This window comes from Nothobranchius furzeri, chromosome 10 (genome assembly GCF_043380555.1).
Source record: "Nothobranchius furzeri strain GRZ-AD chromosome 10, NfurGRZ-RIMD1, whole genome shotgun sequence".
Taxonomy (NCBI): domain Eukaryota; kingdom Metazoa; phylum Chordata; class Actinopteri; order Cyprinodontiformes; family Nothobranchiidae; genus Nothobranchius; species Nothobranchius furzeri.
This window is the reverse complement of record NC_091750.1, coordinates 34,995,848-35,021,088: the sequence shown is the minus strand read 5'-3', so window position 1 is coordinate 35,021,088 and position 25,241 is coordinate 34,995,848. Positions and strand designations below refer to the sequence as shown.

Below are 25,241 nucleotides of genomic sequence, written 5' to 3'. Positions count from 1 at the left end.
CCAGACTTCCCTCTCCCCAGCCACTTGGGCCAGCTCCTCCGGGGGATCCTAAAGCGTTCCCTGGCCAGGTGAGAGACATAGTCCCTCCACCGTGTCCTGGGTCTACCTTTAGGTCTCCTCCCGGTTGGACGTGCCCAGAAAACCTCACCAGGGAGGCATCCAGACGCCTGAGCCACCTCAACTGGCTCCTCTCGATGTGGAGGAGCAGCGGGTCTACTCCGAGCCCCTCCCGGATGACCGAGCTTCTCACCCTATCTCTAAGGGAGAGCCCAGCCACTCTTCGGAGGAAACTCATTTTGGCCGCTTGTATCCGCGATCTCGTTCTTTCGGTCATTACCCAAAGCTCATGACCATAGGTGAGGGTAGGAACGTAGATCGACCGGTAAATCGAGAGCTTCACCTTCTGACTCAGCTCTCTCTTCACCACGACAGACCGGTACGACGCCCGCATCACTGCAGATGCAGCACCAATCCGCCTATCGACCTCACGCTCCAGTTTTCCCTCACTCGTGAACAAGACCCATTTTCTTTTTTTTTATTTGAAACATTTATAAATGAATATAAATTTAGATTTCATTTCTTAATAATAAAATGAAAATTTAAATATTTAAACCTGATCCTAAATATGTATCTGCGTAGCTAGATTTGGTTTTAAATTTTCACTTTTTCACATTTTTTACAAAAACTGAAATAAACGTTCGGAGCTAAGTGTGATGATTTTTACAATCAGCACCCCGTACGAGTCCACGTAAACTCCCACGCTGACCATTTCTGACCGATTCCTCTAATCACACACCTTTAAAACTGTGTTTGTTGTGTTTTTTTGCGCCTGACTGTGTTTCTGAAGCGGACCTTACTCGCTGTGGTGGATATCGAGTCTCAGCATCTGGATGGCGCTACTCCCACCTGTTTTATTTTCAGATACATCTTTGTTAGCGAGTTGCTGATGAGTTTACACCTGAGTGTTTAACAAGCCAGGAGGCCGGACTGAGGGAAGGTGCTTTTGTCTGCGTTAACGTTAACGAGACAGGCTGATGAACCGTCTGTCATCGTGGAACAATGGTCCGAACATCAGCGACAACACATCCATCTGGCACGTCAGCCACACCCAGAACAAAATAATGTGTCGGGGTGGAGCTCTTTTATGACTAAACCTTCACAAAAATATGCAGTAACGCGATGTTGCTTTAATTAAAAAGGATTTATGATGCTGCTAAAGGTTTTTTATTCTTCTTAGGTTAAGAAACACCTGAGTAATGGCTGCCTGCGTCGGTTTGGACCGAACTTCAAAGTTATGAAAGTGAAATAGTTTGAATGATTGTCTCAGACGAGAAAAAGCTTTCGCTAAGCGTTTGTTTGTGTGGTTTGGAACGCCGCCCTGGCCTCATGGCGATGCCTTCAGGTCCTTCATGCTGCATTTGTTGTTTTGTACTTTCTGTAGGTGGTCTGACGCCAGACTCCGACACGACGAGCACGTTTGATGCGACGTAGGTTCAGGCGGTCCGCTGGGAGCAGAAAGGCAGTGCTGCTGTGTTCATTTGTTTCTGGAGAACATCTAATAAGATATTTAGATGTTTACTTTTGTGACGGGGCTCGTTTAAAAAAATGACGGTAACACTTTAGTTTAGGGAACACGAATTAACCATTAATTAGCCAGTCAATATGCATATTAGTGGACTACTAAGTCTTAGTTATTAAGCTGTTATTAGGTGCTTATTACCAGCGCTGCAGTTCTGACATTAACAGGCCGTAAATGAAGAGTTTTATCATAATAAGCCGTTCATAATGGTTTGTTAACAGAAAGTAAACGGTTCGTTGCTGATTAACACACATGCTAATTAACTCTAATTAATATGTGGCTTTTAAAGAGGTAATTCAAGGGGAATAGTTATTCTGCATTAATAACCAAAAATATTACGTTCTGGTTTTATGTAAATAAACAACAAACTCCACGTTAATAGAACCTAAACAACAGTCAATGAACCACTTGTAAGCAAGAACATGTTCCCCATTCTAAAGTCAGATTTAGTTAATCCCTAATTACTAGTAGTTTAGTATTAATTAACCACTTTAGGGCAAGAACATGCTCCCCTTGAATTACCTCTTTAAAAGCCACATATTGATTAGAGCTAATTAGCATGTGTGTTAATCAGCAACCAACCGTTTACTTTCTGTTAACAAACCATTATGAACGGCTTGTTATGATAAAACTCTTCATTTATGGGCTGTTAATGTTAGAATTGCAGCGTTATTATTAATTTGTTAATTAGTGCTTAATAAGGAGTAGGGCTGGGCGGATTGATCTAAAATATCGATAGTATCGATCTAACGTTGGTATTGGGTATTTACTAGATACGTGTGTGATGGTATCGATTCAGTTTCTTCTAGCCTGGTAAGCCATGACGTAGTCACCGCTACAGCAGCAGCTCAGGTGGTGGAGCGGGTTGCCTCATGATCGGAGGGTCATGGGTTCGATTCCAGCTCCCGCCAGGGGTATCCTGCTGTTGTGTCCTTGGGCAAGACACTTCACCCAACTTGCCTGTGTTAGTGGTGGTCAGAGGGGCCGACGGCGCCAAATGGCAGCCTCGCCTCTGTCAGACCTCCCCAGGGCGGCTGTGGCTACAAGTAGCTCACCATCACTAGCAGTGTGTGAATGTGAGAGTGTGAAAGCATCTTTGGGTGTCTAGAAAAGCGCTATATAAGTTCAATGCATTATTATTATTATTATTATTATTATTATTATTAATACAGTTGTCGGTCAACGAGGCAGTCCACCAAACTCCGTCAAAGCAGATGCAAAACACATCCTTTTCCTAAATAAACTTTAGTACTTCTACCATCACCATGACCCCTTCTTTCTGCAGGTGAACGTGCTACGCTGCAGGTAGCCGCTACGCTTCCAAAACACGTCAAACTCTGCAGCTTAGATCACACCGGACAGGAAGTCGAACACAAAAGCAGTGTTACCTGGAAGCTTTCAAAATAAAAGTCGGATGCAGGTAAACGGATGTCATTTCCTGTTAAAACCGCCGGAGCGGATGTAAACAGAACAGAAAATAAACTGTTTTTCTCTGTGCTGTTTACTGCGTGGACTTCTGAAGTCACGCGTCGTGTGTTGTTGCTATTCTCCCGTGATTTCGTGACATCACGGGATCAGCTGTGTGGAGCACTTTCGCTCCCGTCTCGCGTCAGATTTGCTTTCACGCCTGCTGGAATGAAGAGGTCACACCGCCGCCAGCAGCAGCCTGAAGTGTTGATACATGCAGGGTGGGTCCATGCAGCTGAAATCCACACCCATCAGACCAGGAATGGTTTCCCAGTCTCTTCTGGTCCGGTTCTGGTGATCCTGGGGGAACTGAAGCCACAGCAGAGACACCTGGTGTGTTCTGCTGCTGAAGTCCACCTGGAGCAGCGAGTGTCCTGCAGACCTTGTTAGGAACCAGAGCTGATCTGAGCTACTGTTGTCTTTCAATCACCTAGAACCAGTCTGACCATTGACCCTAGAGATGGTTGTGGGTTCAAATCCCAGGAGATCAGACCAGCAGGTCTGGTGTCAATAACAATGTTATGTTTGGAGTCTCTTAAATCTTTCTTCTCCATTCTGATGCTGAATTTGATCTTCAGCGAGTTGCTTCCATCTGATTGGCTGATTACGCAGAGAACCAGAACACAGATCAGCTGTTGACAAACGGGACTTGGATACTAAAGACGGACACACCTGGGGTTATTTCAGAGCTTCCACGCTACCCGACTGACTTCTAACCTTCTCATGACTCTGCCCTCGGGGGGAAATACCTACCTAAAGGGCCGATCAGAAGCTTCTCACCAGAGAACACCGGGCAGATTTCTCCTCCCAGCTGTTCTGCGTGTGCTTTTCTCGGCACGGTCGGGTTAAATCGTTTAGAACCATTAGGCAATGAAAGGTATTGATCCGGAGGCGAGCCGGTTTTGTTTGCTAACGAGAACAAGGAGTTTGGCCGTTTAGTGCTCGTCTCCGCAGGTCGTCCACTCACGGGCTCAGAAACCATGGCGGAGAGCCAGACGTAGATCAGCGTTCCTCTACACGGGAATATGGACGCAGATTTCCCAATGGATGTTTCCTTCCTGTCTCCTGCTGCGTCTGCGGCGTTTCTCATTTTTCACATTTTTAACCAAACAGGCTTCAAATTCTATAGTTGGTCTCAGATCTGAGAACCAAAACATGCTCACGCTTTGAGTTTCGGTTCTTGTTGGCAGAAAATATCAACTGTTTTTATTTGTATAATAAAAACTCAAAAACAAATCACCGTTTTTCTCTTTTAAAGCAACCGGCAACACTTGAACGAGGTAAATGTTGGATTTACTTCCAATAAAATAGTCTTATGTTTTCAGCCCCTAAAACTGAGATACACGAATTTATTCATTATTTTTCCAGCATTTAACGATATTTGCTTGTTTTTTATATTTATAATTAAACTGAAATATTCTGTAACGGCAGCGTGAATAAAAATAAAACAATATTTTAAGTTATTACCAACACTTAAAGGAACAATGTGTAGTTTTCACCATTAATTTCTGGAAATAACCATAAAAATGTGGTAAATGAATGAAGTGATGCCCAGTTGGTGAAACATATTGGAGGCTTCTCAACATAAAACCATAAAAAGGTCTAAAATACACGGGAGCGGGTCGAAGTCTCTGGGCGACGCCATGTTTCCTTCTACGGGAGCCCTTGAGGACAAAATACATTTACTGATTTGTAAGAAACGATTACTAAACTTTCACCATTCATAAACGTTGTTTTACACGTTTACCTCTTTACTCGTTGCCACTGATGAAGGGGAGTCTGATGTGCTTGTCATTTTGCCGGTTTGCACTCCCCAGGGCTTTTTGACCCTAGTGGGCATCTGTTGGTAAGGTCTTACTCTTGCTTGGAACAATTCAGGTACCTACTGCCCCTCATCGCCAGGAAAAATACACACTGTCACTCTAGTAAAATGTTAACAATTAGTAATCAGGCTTTTCTGTAAAAACGTTTTGGCCAGACAAGGTCAAAGGTCACGCTTTATTGACAAGTTAGGATCCATGGGAATGTCAACGCTGTTTTATTATTCCTCTTTAAGGGTCGGTGGTGCAGTTTCACACCAACTTTTAAAATGTTTCGTCGCTGCATCAGAGATGTTTTCTTCCCTGAGTGATGCACCGGCCTGCTTTTTGCACACGTCTCGTTCCACAGCTGACGTGTTTCTGCGTAAACGTGCGCTTGAGCGTACTCGAATCTGTTATTTCTAAGAAGTGTCCGTGTTTCCATGCATTTCACCGTTTGGCTTCCAGATGAGCGGCGCGAGCCGCCTCGGCAGATAAATGAGACGTGGGTGCGTGTCTTTCACCCGAGGTGGCCCGCTGAGTATCTGCTCATGTTTTCATCTCCCAGCCGTCCCGGTATCGAGTCTCCTGCCTCTCCCCGGGACACGGGCTATTTGGTTTGTCCGAGGCGGAGGCGACGGCGCGTTGGGGCGCCCATTTTTCATCTCTTCTCTGCATTGTTCAGCCTAGACTCAGAGAAGACACTAATTATTCATCTAAAGCTCCGGTTCTTCTCCCTTCCCTCTAATTAGATGGTTAGTCACTATCCCAGGGCCCCGGGCTGGGGCATTGATCTCCTCCGTCTCTGTCTTGTTGCAGCACAGCCTCCACCCTGCTCACAAACACACAGAAATGCTTACTTAGAACAACACGACGCATAAAAGCAGTAAACATTTATGATATACAGCAAAGGCTCGAATGCATCGCCCTTCTGCGGACGCAAACGTCAAAATTTGCTTTGCAAAGTCGGCGTGCTCTATTTGCATCATCCTCTCGGTGCAATGATGCATCTTTGAATGTCAAACGTTTCACATTTACAAGCAGGAGGGTTTGTGATCTGCACAGAGAAACCAAAGCAGCCGAAACACACAAGCAGCTCCCGCCTCTTCACAGACTCGGAGTTTCCATGAACTCCAGGGGGAGTCTGTGGCGTTTCTCTGCACCTCCCCGTGTTCTGGTGGGCTGCGGTGAAGCCGGCGAGACTAATCACAGCCGTGATGAAATGCAGCCGCTGTGTTTGTTTGCACGTCGAGCACGCTGCACAACAAAAGGGGTAATAAATAGCGCCGGGAACAATGAAAATGTGCGTCAGGTTCGAATAGCTGAGCTGCTGGTGGTGCCTTAATGAGCTGAAGGAGGATCTAAGCTAACTTGTGTTTTTAAGGGTTTCCAATGAGCCTTTTAGCTTTTCAACTCCTGCTCCTCATACCTCGCCTCTCTCGCAGTCGCTCTCCAGCACAGAGGCACTGACGACTCTCTGGTCTCCGGGTGTTGATGAACCAGTGATGCAACCTGCAGGAGTATTTTCAGGTTTTTCTGGATTTTCTTTGCAGTTCTGGATGTTTTAAGCGAGAATGATGAAAAAGCACTTTTTCTGATCAGAAATCATCAGATTTTTTATTTCATTTGGGAGATGATGGACACATTTATCATCACTTATTATTAGGGATGCCCCGATACCGATACTGGTATTGGTATCGGTGCCGATACCAATACCAGTATCGGTATCTGTAAAAGTTGACCGATACCAATGCAGTTGCTTTAAAATGGCTTCACCGTAACTTGTTGTTTCTGTTCACCTAATATTTTAGTTTTTTGATGATTTCTATTCATATACTTTACTTTTTATCTTCCTCGCAGTCTTTTCCTGTCGAAAGCAGAGAAGAAAATAAAATCTGTATTCCAAATCATTGCATTTTTGTGTGTGGTAGAAGTATCGGTATCGGTAATCGGTATCGGCGAGTACTCAGATCCAAGTATCGGTATCGGTTTGGGAAAAAGGGGTATCGTTGCTTCCCTACTTATTATACAAACCCAGAAGTCGTCGAGCTGCAGCTCATTGAACTGTAGTTGAAAAAGTTGCATAAAATATAAATAACTTAACTTTGGGCAGGAGAAAATGTAGAAATCGGGAAAAATAGGAGATTTTTGCCTCAAACGTATTTAATTTCCTTTCAGATAATTCTAGTCACACGTTTCTATTCATCTCCGTTAGTATTGTGTCTGTTTGGCGCGTTTTTAGGATCACGACGGAGTATCGAGGTCATTTTTCCACCTGAAGCCCCGGAGCGTTTCGGTGACCTGACATCTGACCTCGTGTCCTCGGCGTTGCTTCATCAGGAACGCCGTGCCGTGTGCTTCCGAGCAGAGACTGAACCCATTTACAATAATTAGAGATGCCTTCAGATCTCATTGCTTGTGTTTTCTCTGCTCTTTGCCCTCCAGATGTCAAAGGAATTTCTAATTTTGTTTCCATAATAACACGTTTGTCCCCCTCAGCTCATCGACCTGCCTGCATCAACTCGCCGGCGCCTGCTGCACTCTTCCTTTGAGTATTTGTTGCTCCGGTCGGGCTCTTGTCAGACGTTCCCCAGCCTCCTTCTGTCTGATTATGACCGCGTTGCATTGTGGGAAGGCACAATTCGCCTCAGCTGGGCCTCCCCCTCCCCTTCGATCACCAGAGGTGTCTGTTCTCGGCTCACAGGAGCATTTATGCACCTTTTTCCTTCGTTTTCCTCCTCCTGGCTCATGAAAGTTCCACCGACGACTTTGAAGTGTGCTAAACGTGTTTGCGCTCCTTTCTTTCCGTGCCCGCGAGCATATTTGCACTTGTCGCGCCTGCAGCACAGATGTTCCTCAGAGACTCGCGTTCACTCAGGAGTTTTTATTCAGAGATTTGCTGAATTTAAAGACGGTTGGTGCACAGATTGCGAAGCGCCTTCTCGGCCTCGAGTTCCCTGCGACTCCATCCCTTACGCTGCTTCTCAGCCAGAACTTCACAGCCCGAGATGAGAAGAGGACCAAAGCGATAAATCGACTGCAGTCTGCAATCATCTTGTCAAAGCAAAGTGAAAAAAGAGCATGGCTGCCTTTAATCTGGCTGCTGAGCCCTGCTGTGGCATTTCACCCCCCCTTTGCGTTTCAGAAAGCACCATTGAAGTGCTTACCCGCCTGCCTTGCTCAGAGGGAGGTTGCCGGTTCCTAACCAGGTGTTTATCTCCCCTCTGTTGTCTGTTGGTCTGCTGCACGCGCTTCGCAGGGGTCGGTCCAGTTCATGCTTGAGCGACAGACGATAAAAAGCAGTGTTTCCTGCTCTCTGCACTAAAATAGAAGTCATGCCAAAGATGTCAGGTGTGTCTCTAACCTGGGACACGTAATCCAGCTCTGCACGTTTCTGCCCCCGAGTGTCAGTAAATGACCCAAACAGCCATATTTACTCCCTTCTGAAGCTGCGGCCTGACTGCGGCTGAAAACGCAGCGGCGCTTAGGATTTAGGAGCTGGACTTTGTCTTAAATTGCCGAGTCATTTGTCAAACACGCGTCAGAGCAGCAGAGCGCGACGGCTCGTCAGTCGCTTGGCGGTCAGAGCGCGTTTTATGTTGTTTCTCCGTCCACCAGCCGCCCTGTGGTGGACGGATTTCTGCCCAGAATCTCAAACATGTCACTTTTGTTTTCTCCCCACAGCCTTTGTGTCTCGCTCTCCCACAAACCCAAAGAATTTGAAGGATCTGTCGTGCATGTAAACGGGCTTTTGTTCCAGCCAGAGGAGTTGACGCTGGCATCCTCCCAGAGCCTGTGCCCGTGTGTGGTCTCCACCAGTGTCAGCTGTTTAGACTGCAGCGGGCTGTAAACGTCGAGCCCGAGTCACGTGCAAGTCCACGTTTGTCGTTTCGTTGCCAGGCGGATCTCGCTGTCAGCAGCTGAGCTCGCCTCTCCTGAAGGATTTCCGAGAGAGCCGCGGAGCTGGAACGCCGGTGTGGGCCTCGGCGGGACGTCCTTGGACTCGTCGTCGACCCAGGAACAATCTTTTCGAGGGAATTTCGAGTCCTGATTGGAGAATCTTCGCTCTCGTCTTCTTAATGAGGCCCTCTGCACCCCGCGGCAGGATGAAACCCCCTCCAGGAGACTTTCTTTTCTTTCTCCACACTTGTCATGGAAATTGCTCAGTTTGTGCATTCATTTCAGTTTGTCAAATTCGCTTCACCTCAAGACGCTGAACCGAAACACGAGTAAACCCATTTAAATGGAAAACAAATCATAAATGGGATGTGGACCGCTGGAGGCTTTATTGGCACTTCCAGAGCTATTACATTCAATTTAAAGGCTCTGGAGTGTGTAATCACTTGGATGGATTCAGAGAGATTGTACTTGAGATTGAGGCGTATCTGATGATCACTGGGGGATCTGAAAAAAGTTGTTTCTGCCGTCCGTCCTGTTGCTGTTGGCGCGCCCGTGTCACCCATCGCAGCTTTTGGCTTCAAACATGATGAGCAGCAGCGAGAAACACCGATAAAAGACGCAGCCTGAAATCCGAAGGGGTTTTCTTTTTTAAATAATTACTTTAATATCAGGTTTTTACTTTAATTAAACACGATCAATCATGTAGAGCGGACTTTAATATAGATTTTAAGAGGTTGGCTTCTTTCCAGTTGTTGCAGTTTGTTTAATAATATCTGGAAAGAGATTTTATGGTCGTTTTTTTTTCTTTTTCTTGGCACATAAAACTCATCCAACTTCTTCCTGCTCGCACAATCACGAGAGTAGAAGGATGAGCCATCCCTAATCGGGCGTCATTTATCGTCACGTCTAATATTTTATTCTTCTAATTTCCTCTTTTCTGGAGTTTTGGCTCAAACTTCCCGTCCCTCCTCCCACTTTTTCCTACTTATCTTTGTTTTTCAACCCTCCCACTGTCCTAATGGGTGTGACCCCGCGAGGATAGTTGACCATTGAGCAGGATTGATGGTTTTTCCCTTGAGGTCCGCGTGGCAGGGGTGAGGTGGTGCTCACTCCTCACCCCTGCCACGCGGACCTCAAGTGATAAACCATCAACTCTCCTCAATGGTCACCTTTCCTGGTGGGGTCACACCCATTAGGACAGTGGGAGGGTTATCTCAGAGACCAAACCTGGTCTCACGCTTTCTGTTTTTTGGTGTCATGCTTTTTGGGTATGTGTGATAGGTTTTACACCTTATTGGTTTGCTTCTAGCGCCGTTGGAGTTTGTTGAATCACTTTGAATAAACAAATAATAAATAAACTTGGGCACGTGTTTCTACTAATCCTTCTTAATATGGGAAAATGTAAAATTACCCTCAGTGTGACCAGATGTTTGCGTGGAAAATGCAAAAACAGTCTGATTTCCTTGTCTTTGCTTTTTTTCTGCAGTGCCCGGAAACCTGGGCTGCTTCAGGGACAGCGGTAACCCCCCCACGCTTCCTGGCAAGAGCGAGATTGACAACAAACTCACCATCCAGAACTGCATCAGCTTCTGCCGCAAGCAGAGATACAAGGTGAGCTTTGTGCTTTAAAGGGGGCGTATTACGCAGAACTCACCTTTTGCAGCCTTTTCTGCTGCCGTGTGGGTCGCTCCGGCCTCTGTGAACGCTCCAAACGAGAGAAAAACATCCGTGATTTCGCCGGTGTTCGGTTTTAAGAATTACGGGTCTAAAATAAGCGGTTTCAGAAACTCCTCATTTGTGATGTCACAAATCTCTCACCTGGAGTAGAGCCACTGCTGCCAGGAAGAATAGCGGCTCTACTCTGAGCCCCTCCTGGCTATTAACTCATTCGCTGCCAACCGTTTCCTGATCGCTAAAGGCATTCGCTGCCAGCGTTTCTCACCGTTTTTACTGGTTGTTTTTTTAAGAGTGACAGAAAGTTGCGCGCTAGGATGATGTAGACGCCAAAACTACCAAAACAAAGCGGAGACTCACCTCTCACATCAGGAAGAATCCGCACGTTTTGAGCGTCATCCGTTCTTTCATAATCTGTTGTTGAATATTTTAATGTATTTTTTATTCTCATTTATTGTAGTTGTTGTGTGTTTTAGAGAGCGAACATCTACCAAAGCTAAATTCCTTGTAAATGTAATTTTACTTGGCCAATAAATCTGAAATCTGAATTGTGATCGGCAGAAGCTTTTCCGGTTCGCGCCTCACTTTTTTTACAGCGGCGGCCCAAAACGATCTCCTAACACATGGATGTTCTGCTTCCTGATCACGTGACGTGTGACGTACGCGGATGAAGATCGGCTTCAGAGCTGGGACGTTTGTTCTCACGGTGCGGGGGCTCGTCCGACGCCCACACAGTGAAAACATGAAAACGACAACTTTAGTCATCAGTGGCAGTGAATCAGTTAAAGCTTCTCAGCTCAAAGCAGCCAATCAGGGGATTGGTGGGCGTGGCCAGCTCCAGCCTGTTTTCTGGAAGCGACAGAGCCCTTAAGTGATTCATTCTGGAAGGTACTGAAACTGTCGAGTATAAAACGGCTTTATGTGAGCGGGATTTAAAGAACTCCATAAACATGTTTGGCATCGACCGTAGAACCGATTTACCTTTAAGAAAAAAGTCGTTTGTCTTCTTTAAAGAGCAAGTCACCCCCTACAAGAAACTTACTTCACTCCCACTTCATGTTTGAAAAATGCAACAAATGCTATTGCTTGGCAGACCGAGAGGGCGGAGCCGCTAACAAATACACACACACCGGCTCACAATGGCATTATGACATCATAATATACCAAATGACATCATAGCATACCTCTTAGCCAATAGCGATGGCAGATTTAAATTCAAATACACTGCAGAATTTTTCCCTGACGACGGCGCAACACTGACCGTTTTAGGCAGAATATTTGAATTTTAACCAAGATGCACTAAACTGCCAAATTATTGACTACACGTGTCTGCAGCACAATTAGACACTCCTTTATATAGTTTATCAGCAAAAAAAATGTGATTTGGGGGTGACTTGCTCTTTAATGAAACAGCATCTGGTCCACTTTCTTTTTTGTTTATTAGACATGAACTGCCTCCTGCAGGCTTGTATGTAAATCTTTGTATTTGAAGCAGTTGTTGCGTTCAGCCGTCCAACATCCTGTTTATAACCAACCAGCAGGATCAACGCTAGCGAAAGCCGACAGCTGGAAACGAACGGTTGTCTGTCCGCTGGACGACTCCTCTGCAGAGCGCTTCCCTCATCTCCACTATTGTCGCAGCCGCAAACGGTGCCAGGTGTTGATTTTCTGTCTGAGCAGATCCGGTTCGTCTCCGTCTCCATTGACAGACTCTGACAGCCCCCCCCCCTGTTAGCTGGACAGATGTTTCCAGGAAACGCTGATGGATTGGCACCGTCTGCCTTACTTTTCACTGTCACTATCCTTGGTGCACGTCAGCGCCTGAAAGTCTTGATCCGTTTGACTTTGTGTGGCAGCAGCCTGTCATTCGCTTCCAACAAGGTTGTCCTCGTGAACGTTGTCAGGCCTGCAGAGGCTGAGTGAATTCCTAAACGGTGACAACATGAATAAAATAAAGCAGGTGATGCAATAGTAATTGGTTTGGGACCTGAAACTGGAAGAACGGCGCTTTTGAACGATGACCCTTTGAAACCCGGAGTCCAGGTGTTGGTCAGGTTTTGTTGTTTCTCAAAACCTTTTGTGCAGAATTCAGTTTAAAGCAGGCTCAGACCAAACTGTAAATAAGTCTTTACCTCTGCTAACTCCTCGTCTTTGTGTTTCAGCTTGCCGGTATGGAGTCGGGCTACGCCTGTTTCTGTGGCAACGAAGTAGAAGTGCAAGAGCCCAGCGATTCGTCCAACATGGAGTGCAACCACGTTTGTTTCGGCGATCACACCCAACCCTGCGGAGGAGATGGATGGATCATCGTCTTTGACAGTGAGCGCCAGCCGTTACCAGTCAGAGCGTGCAACTAAATAATCCGATTATTATGTAATTCTGTAATCGTATAAATAAGTAAGTCGGCCCTCGCCACCTGCAGGTGCTCCACCAGAGGGCAGTAGACGTGTTTAGGTCTGGGTGTGGTGGTTTCTGATGAAGGTGCTGATCTTGATGCTCCATCTGGAGGCTTTAAGGGTTCAGATTCATTTGATGAGGCTTTGTGACGATAATACGTTCAATTTAATTCAAAAATACTTTATTAATCCCAGAGGGAAATTGATTGCTGTAGTAGCTCAGAATAATAATAATAATAATCAAGTCATCAAAGAGGTGTTGTATATTACATTGGCTGTTGGCAGGAAGGATCTCCAGTAGCGGTCAGTGTTGCAGCCAAACTGAAGAAGCCTCTGACTGAAGACACTCTTCCGTTGTCGGACAGTCTTGTGAAGAGAATGCTCAGGGTTGTCCATCATTTTCTTGATTCTCTGGAGAATCCTTCTCTGCATTATCTCCTCCAGCGGTTCCGAAACTGCCGAAACTCTGGCTGAGTCCTTGAAAGGGCTTGGAGTTCCTCCATCTTGTTGGCCAGTGATCTCACATCGCCCATTATGATCGATGGAGGAGATGGTTTGAATTTCCTCTCTCTGTCTCCGTTTTGCTCCCGCTCTGCACCCACGCTTCTTGCGTTTTAGCTCATTTGGGATTTGTGGCTTCAGTTGAGGTATTATTTCAGACTTTCCGATGCTAATCAGCTGCTCCCTATTGTAAACCAGACTGTTGCCATGGTTACACATCATAACAAATGCTCAAAAAGTGAGAAAAGCTAAAAAATAGCAGTAAAAATCCTCCAAGTTTTACAGCACCAGAAACAGAAAAGTAAAATGTCCCAAAAAATACAGTTTCCTTGAGAAACTAGAAGAAAAAATACCCAAGAAAAGGTAAAACTTACATATAGTCAACAGAGCTACTCCAACATGCAACTTCCCAGAGCAGCGCAGTTCCAGAAAAAAGCTGAACATGAAAATGGGGGTGGGGGTGGGGGAGTAGGAAAATCACATTTTTGTGAGTGAAAATGAACAAAGCTTGTTTGCAATTGATGGCTCACGTTAGTGGGAGTGTTTTGTAGTATAGCAGATTAGTATTGGCAGATTAGCGTTAGCTTCTGATAGGAAACAGACGGTGAAACTCTAGGATTAGAAAATCCTGACAGATCTACGTCACCCTGTCTATAACATTCATGGACTCACCCATCTGGACTCACGGCGGGGAAGGCTGTTGTTGGTTTAGCGTCCAGGAAACGGCAGAGAACGTCACAGCTAGTAGAAGCTAACCGTTAGCATTAGCAACTCCACTACACAGCTAGCCGCTAGCTCTGAAGAAGACCGCAGAAGTGGTCAAAACTGTAGGTAATAGTTTTAGTTGTGGGGTGTATTATTTTATGATTCAACCAGTTTTTTTTAACAATTCAGTTCAATTTAATTCAAAAATACTTTATTAATCCCAGAGGGAAATTGATTGCTGTAGTAGCTCAGAATAATAACAATAATCAAGTCATCAAAGAGTTGTTGTATATTACAATGGCTGTTGGCAGGAAGGATCTCCAGTAGCGGTCAGTGTTGCAGCCAAACTGAAGAAGCCTCTGACTGAAGACACTCTTCCATTGTCGGACAGTCTTGTGAAGAGAACGCTCAGGGTTGTCCATCAGTTTCTTGATTCTCTGGAGAATCCTTCTCTGCATTATCTCCTCCAGCGGTTCCGAAACTGCCGAAACTCTGGCTGAGTCCTTGAAAGGGCTTGGAGTTCCTCCATCTTGTTGGCCAGTGATCTCACATCGCCCATTATGATCGATGGAGGAGATGGTTTGAATTTCCTCTTTTTCTGTCTCCGTTTGCTCCCGCTCTGCACCCACGCTTCTTGCGTTTTAGCTCATTTGGGATTTGTGGCTTCAGTTGAAGTATTATTTCAGCCTTTCCAATGTTAATCAGCTGCTCCCGATTGCAAACCAGCTTGTTGCCATGGTTACGCATCATAACAAATGCTCAAAAAGTGGAAAAAAGCTAAAAAATAGCAGTAAAAATCCTCCAAGCTTCACAGCACCAGAAACAGAAAAGTAAAGTGTCCAAAAAAGACAGTTTTTTTTTGAGAAACTAGAAGAAAAAATGTCCAAAAAAGGCTAAACTTACATATAGTCAACAGAGCTACTCCAACATGCAGCCACCCAGGGCAGCGCAGTGCAGATGAGGGGTTAAAACATTTAAGGTTAGGATTTCTGTTAAATTAACTGTTTAGAAAGTGTGTAACTAATAATCAAGGGAAAGCGGAGTATTTATTAATCAGATTTAGGCATAAATCGTGCACTCCTTAGTGCCTTTAGAGGTCTTCATTTCTCCTTTAAATGATAAAAAACACACAATTCAAACAAAAATCAGCCACATTTGTGTAACATTTAGATTTGTTGTTCTCTCGATCTAAATTTTGACAGAAAATCTACTTTTTCTAACTTGTGAACTAGACAAGAAATACAAAGTTTTGGTGAAATCTTAAAAAAAGATTCATCTTTGTGGATCAATTTTCATAAATCCACACTTAATAACAGTCAAGCTGAGATTGTACCCCTCCTGGCACCTCTAACCAGCTCCCAAACCAAAAGAAGATTGTTGTTGTTTTTTAATTCCAGCTCGAGTGGGAGCCTGTGGCGGGAACTACACCTCTCCATCCGGAGTCATCTACTCTCCTGACTTCCCTGATAAATATGGAGCCAGTCGCGTTTGTTATTGGACCGTCCAGGTCCCCGGCTCCTCCGCCATTCTCTTCAACTTCACCTTCTTCGACATCTCCGACCAGACGGACATGGTGGAGCTTCTGGACGGCTACACCAACCAGGTGGTGGCGCGCTTCGACTGGCGCAGCCCCCCGCGGGAGCTGCTGAACGTCACGGGCGACTTCGTCATCCTGTACTTCTACTCGGACCGCACCAACCAGGCCCAGGGCTTCGCTCTCCTCTACCAGGGTACGATTTTTACATTTCAGATTGGATTATTTGCTCTGAGCTCACCCAGAGTTGTATTTGCATGATTGGTCGTGTGCTGCTGGTTTTGCATATCAGCCCTGGTTTATAAAAACCAGCTCTCCCGCTGCTCTCAGTCCCTCTCCTCTCATTTTGTGAGTCGGCGTCTTGCAGCCGCAGGTGATTCTGCATATTTAGATAAAGATTTGTTTTTTCGAGGAACTCGCTCTGTTATCACGCTGCAGCAGAGCCTGTTCCCAGCAGAACCGCACAGCCAGGTTGTGTGCCACCTACATGCTCTGATACTGTCATCACGCCGTCTGGTTCCTGATTTCACCGAGGACCGAAGTCAGGGAAACTAAAGCGCTCAGAAAGTTGAAGCTGCACTTCGTCTCTGACTATAACAGGAGAAATAGGAGAAAATTTCCTTGCTCGGTTTCTGTTTTGTCATAAAAACCCAAAATACACCTGAAAATAATCTAACGGACACATTTATGGGAAGTCTGAGCCAAAGCAAAGCTCTGGGTAGGTGACATTCAAGCTCGGCGAGAGGCAATCTGTTCCCTCCTCTTCCTCTCTGCCTCCATTTGTATTCCCGCCTGGTGTTTCTGGCTCCGTGGCGTTGCACTAAAACAATATCGGAAGGTCACAATCCTCTGACCTCTGCACGGGCGCTGTGCTTTCTCCTGAAACCACGGTTCTCGTTTTGCATGAGGCGGCGTGTAGCTCACAAATGGAAACTGAAATGCGATTTGAGGAAAGGTCATCTCTTCAAATCAAATATTTTCCCTTTTTCTGAAAAAAACTCCGAGTGGATTCAGGGAGAAGGGGAAGTGGGAGAGAGAAAGTACCTTTAGATCACGATTGTTCCTGTAAAACATTCATCTGAGCTTAAAGAATAGACGTTTAGAAACGTGTTGTTGTCGATGACATTTTTAAAGGGACTTTACAGACTTTTGAATTTTTATGCTCGTGATTGCCCCCTCAGGCCAAAAGCGTAACGGCAGCTTCAACAGTAGGCTCGTGCACGAGGCGCGCATGCTGTACGTGCACACTCCTTAACGTAAAAAACAGCTGAGACAGTCCCTTGTGTGTGCGTGTGCGTGTGTGCGTGTGCGTGTGTGTGTGTGTGTGTGTGTGTGTGTGTGTGTGTGTGTGTGTGTGTGTGCGTGCGTGTGTGCGTGCGTGTGTGCGTGCGTGCGTGTGCGTGTGTGTGTGTGTGCGTGTGCGTGTGCGTGTGCGTGTGCGTGTGCGTGTGCGTGTGTGCGTGTGTGCGTGTGTGCGTGTGTGCGTGTGTGCGCGTGTGCGCGTGTGTGCGTGTGTGCGTGCGTGTGTGTGCGTGCGTGCGTGCGTGCGTGCGTGCGTGTGTGTGTGTGTGTGTGCGTGTGTGCGTGTGTGTGCGTGTGTGTGTGTGTATTTGTTAGCGACAGTGTTGGGAGTAACGCCGTTTAAGTATAACGGCATTTCTAACGGCGTTCTTTTTTAGGTAACGGAATAATCTAATTAATTACTTTTCCCGCCGTTGCAACGCCGTTGCCGTTACTGGGGACGGAAGGTTGTGCGTTACTATGTGCTTGTCCAACGTTGAGCAGCAGTGTGAGGCTTTCTGACCGCCACACTTCAGCTGCAGCCAGGGAGAGAGAGGTGTCGGTAACGCGCTTACAAACACGATGATGATTGGCCGGGTGGGCGGAGACCCTCACGGTCTCAGTCGCTGCATTCTGTAGACACAACGGGAATAACTCAGTTTAAAATAACCACGTTAATAAAAAATATTTCTTTCAGTAACGAGCAAACTAATTAATTACGTCTTATCAAAACGTTGTTTCTGTTACTGATAAGAAAATGCGTGCGTTAAGCAGCGCGGTGTGTTGAAGCTGTCATCATCAGCTGATCAGGAGCTAAAGAGGCAGATGTTTTCATCCAAGAGCATCACGCCCGTGGAGAACGAGGAAGACGTGATGAATAGTCTACGGCTGCAGATCCCCCGCAGATTCGCTGCTGCAGGTGGGAATCTGCGGGTCTGCAGCCGTGCCCTTAGCGTGACAGCGGGACGTCCCGAAGGTCCGCTCACCTGTTCACCGCTCAGACGTCCTGATCTTCTACCTTCCTAGATCATCCAGCTGTAACCTGTTCCTGATCATGTCTTTAGTCCCGCTGTAACACTGATGCATCAGTCTCAGACGCCATGGAGCTCAGGTGTTTCTAGAACTACCTGTGTGTGTTTACCACCCAGCTTCAGCTCTTCTGTGGTTGGGTCTGACCCACGTTAGTAAATGTAAGTCCTCCATCAGGCTTGTGCCTCTTCTAGTGTCATTTTAAAGGATTTTATTTATGTATTTAACCGTTACTAGATTACCAGCAACAGAAATGCTGCTAATAATTATGTGAAGCTGGAAAAATTAGAATACTGTGCAAAATTACATTAATTTCTGTAATTTAACTAGACTGAGATACCATCTAAAGGCTCAGGAACCTTTACAGGTGTTTCTATTTGCAATTTTAAATTTTAGCTGATTGGGGTCTTGTTAAATATCACACAGGGACCTTTTAATAGTCTAGATTAGTGTAATGCTCCTGTTAGTAGTTCCTCCTGTTAAGTGCTTATTTATTTAAATTATTCAGGTTTATAAAAAAACATTTGGACATTTTATTATGTTCCAGTCATTAGTCATTTATATTGTAGTAATTCTTGCATTCTTTAATGAAAAAAGTAACTAAGTAGTTATTTTTCTTGGTAATTAGTTACTGTTATGATCTTGTAACTCAGTTAGTAACTGAGTTACTTTTTTGACAAAGTAATCAGTAACTATAACTAATTACTTTTTTAAAGTAACGTTCCCAACGCTGGTTAGTGACTCCGCCCTCTCGGGTCTGCTAAGCAACAGCACTTGTTGCATTTTTCAAACAGGAAGTGGGAGTGGAGCAATACTCTGGTTGGGGGTGACTTGCTCTTTAACCCAGCAGCCATGTTTTAGGCATGTGGGAGGAGCCTGGAGCATTCAGAGAAACCCATTCATGCATGAGGAGAAAAGGCCACAGCTGAGATGTCAACCTGCAACCTTTTTGCTGCAGAGCAGCTGTGTCATCGTGCTGCTCCCATCGTAACATCTGGTTAAGCTTCAGTACCTGTACCCGGTCCCCTGGCTGGCGGTGGTGGCTGAGGCAGTAATTTCAGGCTAAACGCTCTCAGATGAGGACGGTGGTGCATTTCAGCTGCTGGGTTTGAAGCATATATTTTGTCTGCAAATGGGAAACATGTGGAACGTTCCGGGAAGATCAGAGTCAGGCTGAGCCATTATGTGAAAAGTGGGGGGAAAAAAATCCCACATGGCTTTACCATTCAACCACCATCCACGGTGGAGGGAACCGGCACCCGGGCCTGAGAGTCTCTGGAGGTGGACGTTTGGTTCACTGAACACTGGAAGAGTCTGAAACGACTTCAGATGTTGCTTTTGGATCCACAAGGTGCGGTCCGTCGCTGGCTGCAGCCCGGGAGGACCCTCGGTCCGACCCGGCTCTTTCTCCCAGTGGAAACGTTCCAACTGTGAGTAAATAAGTGGATCAAGACTAATAGTCAGTGTAAGCGGATGTGTACAGAACAAACAGGAAACGGTACAGGAACACAGACCTGGACTTTCTGAAACGCATTCAAAAGTAACCTGAGCTGACAAAATCCTATACTTGTGAGATTTTTAATAAAATGTAAAGTAAAGGCAGCAAATTCCCCATTTAGGAAATGGTTTCATCTGGGATCCTGGTCAGAACTGTCCTAGCTCCCCAGCAGCTTCTTTTATGAACCCGACCCGGAGCTTTAAAACCCTCCGACTTCATTAAAAACTTTCATTTGTCTGGCTGACAAAATAAAGCGTCTAACGCCGCGTGTTTGCAGCTGTGCTGCTCGGTGAGCTTTGTAACAAACCGCTAGGTTGGCAGTTTTTGCTTTCAGAGAACACAACGGGTCGCGTTGGCGAGTCTGCTGCGCGATAATTAGAGGCGCTAAGTGATCTGCATCTTTAAAGAGCAAGTCACCCCCTACCAGATCTTACTCCACTCCCACTTCCTGTTTGAAAAATGCAACCAATGCTGTTGCCTAGCAGACCGAGAGGCAGGGGCGGCTACTTGTGCTCAAGCCCCGAATCTTTAATGAAAAGCCCCGGATCTCAAACGTGGAAGTAACATGCAGTACCAAAGTCCAACAGAGAGGGAGCAGCTGGCAGTAGTTTGTATACAGCCTGCCTGAGCCTCCACCACTGAAGAAGCCCTTCAGCAGCCGGCTTCTTCTGCACTCTCTGCCTGAAACGCATGTGTGAAGATGGACATAAGGACGTTTTTAGACCAAAAGTACGGCGACAGAACCCCAGCTTTGATGAGACTGGTGTTGACTCAGGTTTGTGAGTCTTATTAGAAAATATTTGTTGTGCTGCTGGTTTGCCTAAAGTTAGCTTATCAGGTAAAGTTGTTGGAGCAAGAAAGGGAATATTTACCATCATCTCACACTAAACACTAACAGGAACAATACTCTGCCCTGAATATGCTTCATATGTAGCTTCAGATTAAAGATTATGTGGTACAAGACATATATATATGATGTTGGCTAGTGCGTGTCACGTGTGTGTGCGTGTGTTAAGCCCCGGATCTTCTTCAGTCCTAAATACGCCCCTGCCGAGAGGGCAGAGCCGCTAACAAATACACACACGCTCACAACGACATTGTGACATCATATGGTACCAGCTAACATTATAGGGAACCTCTTAGCCAATAGGGATGGCAGATTTAAATTCAAATGCAGTGCAGAGTTTTTACCTGACAACGGCACAACACTGACAGTTTTAGACAGAATATTTAAATTTGAACTAAAATGCACTAAAGTACAAAACTATTGACGGCACGTGTCTGCAGCACGATTAGACACACATTTATATAGTTTATCAGGAAAATAAAGTTGATTTGGGGGTGACTTGCTCTTTAACTTGAGGAGATTAAAGGAAACGTGTTTTTCTTCCCCGTGTCTCTGGCGTGGTCTGCTCCACTCACCGCTCGCGTCACTGAGAATTAAAGTCAGAAAGTCTGAGGAGACTGTCGAGCTGTCAGGAAGTTTTAACCCAGCCCCGATTTCTTTACACGTCGCTCCCAGAGACGAGAAACCTTCTCTGGTGGGTTTCTGAAGCTCTGTGAAAGTTTCTCTTATTAAACGTTGGCTCCTGACCTTGACAGTAAATTCCTTAAAAACAAATGAGAAAGATGACAAAACGAGTGTCGGTGAAGAATAAGTCACGATGCTTTAGGAAATAAAACCTGCAAAGATGTGAAAGGAGGCGTGAGACGAGTCGTCCCCGAGGGTCGGCCGCTCCATGGCAGGTTTTCAGGTTTTAGATCCTGAGCGCTGAACTACTTCTGCATGTGTCAAACTGTTCTCTTTGGTGTTCTTAAAGAACTGAATACATATTACACAACATGCATACATAACATACATAACATAGATGCTGATTGTTGTCTGAGCTCTTCTCTTTGTGTCGCGGCTCATCCCTTGAGTTAGAAGTTTTATGTTAGAATGATAAATAGGTCAGAGCTCCGTGACCTAACAGGAACGACTGTGTGTGTGTGTGTGTGTGTGTGTGTGTGTGTGTGTGTGTGTGTGTGTGTGTGTGTGTGTGTGTGTGTGTGTGTGTGTGTGTGTGTGTGTGTGTGTGTGTGTGTGTGTGTGTGTGTGTGTGTGTGTGTGTGTGTGTGTGTGGTTTCTGCAGCGATCAGAATCCAGGACTCCAGAGCTGCAGAGAGCGGCGACGAGGACGAGAACGAGGCGACCAGCACGCTGGGGCCACATCTGGCCAGCGGCGTCACTGAGAGACCCAACAGCACGTCCAGCGGGCGTTCCTCCCAGTTCCGATACGTGATCACGTCCAGCCCCGGGAACCCGGAGCACAACATGCCAGGTCAGTGGCCTGGACGCGGTGAGGCCACCGGCCACAGCTCTAGTATGTCAACACGCCGTGACTCTGCCGTCCAGCATGACCTCATTTCTCTAAAATGATTCACCTGATGTTGCTCCGCTTCTCTAAACCCCCGAAGTCCTCTTGTTCCCTCTGATGATCGACCGCTCAGAAATGTCCGGTCTTTCCCGGCTGGACTGACGTCTCCTGCGCTTTACGAATGCCTGCAACCCCTCTCCTTCCCGTGCCCCTGCATGCTCTCCCTGAACGAGCTGCCTCGTGTGTTTCTCTGCCAGACGACAGATGAGCGCTGATGACGCGTCTCTGTTTCTTAACGATTTACTGGCTGAACCCTGCTAGCAGGTGTGCCAGCAGCGCTTGGATAACTCTCTGCTTGCTAATCTCTTCAGCGTGTTTCGGTTTGTTTTCACTGCGACGACAGGGCGTCTGATGTTTTGTTGTCGCTCCCTCCCTGCAGTGTGGACCATCTACGCTCTGGCTGCTCTCCTCATTCTGACGGTGATCGCCATGGTGGCCAAGCTGCTGCTCCACGTCACAGTCAAGTAAGTCTGAGCGTCACGGCGTGAGAAACCGTGTTGCACAGATTTCCTGTGAGAATTATAAAAAATTATATGGTGGAGAACACTTCTGGTGGGAAAAAACTTCCAGTTATTATTAATTTTTTTTGTTTTTGCCATTTTAAAGAGGATATAGAATGCAAAACTTACCTTTTGCATCCTCTTGTGCCACCATGCGGGTCTCTGCTGCCGCTACAAACAGTCCAAACTAAAACAAATCCATCCATCTGTGTTTAGTTTCAGAAATTACATGGCCAAAACAAGTCGTTTCTAAAAGTCCTTGTTTGTGATGTCACAAACGAGGAAATCAGAATAGAAACACCTCTCAGATGCAAAAGAGAGCTGCTGTTGGAGGAGCAGCGGCGGCTCTACTCTAGGCCCATTCAGAGCTTCTCGGCTTATAGCCGTGTGTGTGTAGGGGGGGGGGGTGTACAGCTACAGCTAGTCTCCCTTAAAGTGACAGATCCCTGAAATGACTCATTCTGGAAGGTACTGAAACTGTGTGAGAGCTATTTAGAGCAAAAGAACTTGAGAGCATGTTTTGTATCGCCCATAGGTTAATTACGACTTCAGAGAAAGTCATGATATGTTATTTCTACCAACTTCAAATGGCTTCTAGAGAGGCCTATGTTTGGAGAAACAGGGTTTGCATCCTGCAGGACTGATAAGCTAACTGCTAGGCTGAGCAGCGTATTGTTGACAAGTTTAAAAAAAGGCTTTCTAACCTTTTCTGTGGTCTAATTGCTGTTTTCTTTATTCCCTTCCTGTTGTTTTCTGATCCAGGTCTCCAAACATCCCGACCGTGAGCGGCTCCGATAGCTGCAGCCAGAGCACGGTGTCGTCCGAGCCGTGGATCATTCTGTATCGACCCTCCACCATCTCCGTCTTCAAGAAGAAGCTAAAGAGCCATCACAGCGACCTCAGCCCTCTGGTGGGCCACTAGCGCCTCCGCTGCTGTCCACCATTACCCAATCCCCGCCATCCTCCACCACTCTGTTCAAGGGTCATCAGACGCCATGGCCCTCAGACAATGAAGCTCTATGAGGCGCTATGCTAACAAGCCAAAGACTGAGTGGCTAATGACAACTGACTCAGTGACTGCTGCACAGTGGCCTTTAGGCTGGAGAGGCTGCGCACCCTCATCCCTCTCAGCACCAAAGACGAAGGGTCGCACGAGGCTGTCAAGGACTGCAGCGTCAGAGAGGAGAGTGAAGGCCTGGAAGGAGGAAGATCTGCAGCTCCAACGAGAACAAAAGGCCGCTTGTAACACGCAGGAGGCCATTTTTATCTCTCGTCGTCGTCCCTTCCAGTCAGCATACCTCCAACAAAAACCAACCCCTCCGGACTGCAGACTCATCACAGAAAATAGACCGCCGGGAACCGGTTAACTTCATCGGTGTCGAGGAGAAGATGACAAACGTACGCCGTGGAAGCTCCGAGGTTTCGTCACACGTAACTGCCTCATATGGGTGAACAGCCAAAAGCCGGAGCCCCTCCCCTCCAAGGAGGTCACCTGTTTGTTCTTTGCTGTTCCCTTTGTTTTGTTGTTGTTGTTTATTTTTGTTTTCAGAGGAGAGGGAAACGGGTTGTGGTGATGTGGAGCTGGCGGTACCCAAAGGTGTCGCAGCGAAGCAAAAACACCCAAATGAACGGGCGCGCCCTCGCCCACTCAGCATCCGGGTGTGGAGGAGAGGCCTCGGTCACTCAGATGTGCTGTTAGCGGACAAACTGCCATTTAAGGAGCGTCTGAGGGCTTTTTCAGCCTGGTGGTGGGCGGGAGCCCTTCCGCTTTGATGGTGTTTAAGTGCCTTCAGCATCTCCCCTTCCCATTCCTCAGATTCCCAACATCTGTTTCTAAAGTCAGCCGGGATCTCTGACAGACATCAGCGCAGATAACGTTAGAGTTAATCCCTAAACAACAACAACAACAACCTCCAGATCGTAAACAGAAACATCATCTTCTTCCATCAGGAACACAAACAAACCAGATGTTCTATTTTTTCATTTGTGCTTTTCCGCGTAGTCTTGGACGTTTACTGAACATATTGTTCACACGGTCTGTGGATTACAGGAGAAAGGGGGTGACTGTTGTTGTATATTGTGTATTTCATTGTGGGTATGATCATATTTATGACCACTTTTCCATTTTAAGACACTTCTCTGCTTTTCTTTAGGACTTTTTCCTGGAAGAAGCTCTAAAACAGAACAGCTTTCTCTGCTCCGACGGCATCAGGGGTGCTGCAAACTCAAAGTTTCTTCCTGTGTTGCAGATTTTAGGCCTAAGGTTGAGTGGGAACAATGCACTCAGACACGGAAGCACTGAATGGTACTACCCACGAGCTGACAGCATGTTTGCAGCTGTAGCGGGTTTCTGTGCAGGGCCGTGACATTTTAACTACTTGTGAAAGGTCAGAATCCACCAGCTTGGTATTCCTCCTGTGGGATCGGATGCTTGCGGTGGTTTCTGCAGAGGGTCACCTCAAATATTTCCTTACAAAGAAACACTCAATTGCACTTAATCTTTGCTTGTACTTGGAACAGAAAGCAGTGCTCGTTCTGGTTTTTATTAAATTAAACTCAAATGGACCCATCAGCAACCCGAGCACTTAAAACGGAACATGCACGACTCTCCAGGTCCAAGGGAAAAGTCTTTGTTCCCTAATTGGAATTCTGTAAAATAGATGTGGCCGTGCATTATGATCTGCTCAGCTGCAACTCGTGCTAATTACTGCAGGACATGAGCAGATGCCCCCAGCTCGGTGGCGTTCCGAGCGACCGTGCACGGAGCCGAGGGAGTAAAAAACAAAAAGGAGTAGACGGGGGAATTAATGCGCACCGAAATCAAACACGAGCTGACGAAATCTGACGGCTAATATCTAAGAAGGGTAGATTTGTTTTGTTAGCTCGGTGAAATATGCAAAAACTCCCCTTTTTCCTTCCCGTCCTCCAGTCGGTTGGAAAGTTCCTCTGGGAACCGTCTCTTCC

The 25,241-nt window shown here is 46.3% G+C and overlaps 1 protein-coding gene across 2 annotated transcripts in view; it reads left to right on the top strand.

Annotated features, from left to right (window-relative positions):
* The window catches only part of kremen1 (kringle containing transmembrane protein 1), a 65,153-nt gene extending 41,754 nt beyond the window's left edge, over positions 1-23,399 (top strand). The window contains exons 4-9 of one of the 2 annotated variants that reach the window (XM_015960512.3): positions 10,232-10,356; positions 12,582-12,735; positions 15,416-15,748; positions 21,493-21,723; positions 22,157-22,241; positions 23,040-23,399. In XM_015960512.3, the coding sequence (XP_015815998.3) occupies positions 10,232-10,356; positions 12,582-12,735; positions 15,416-15,748; positions 21,493-21,723; positions 22,157-22,241; positions 23,040-23,199 (1,088 nt within the window). In that variant the 3' untranslated portion in view covers positions 23,200-23,399. The remainder of the gene's footprint in view (positions 1-10,231; positions 10,357-12,581; positions 12,736-15,415; positions 15,749-21,492; positions 21,724-22,156; positions 22,242-23,039) is intronic. The other variant, XM_015960513.3, reaches the window with a different exon arrangement.
* The last annotated feature ends 1,842 nt before the right edge of the window (positions 23,400-25,241 follow it).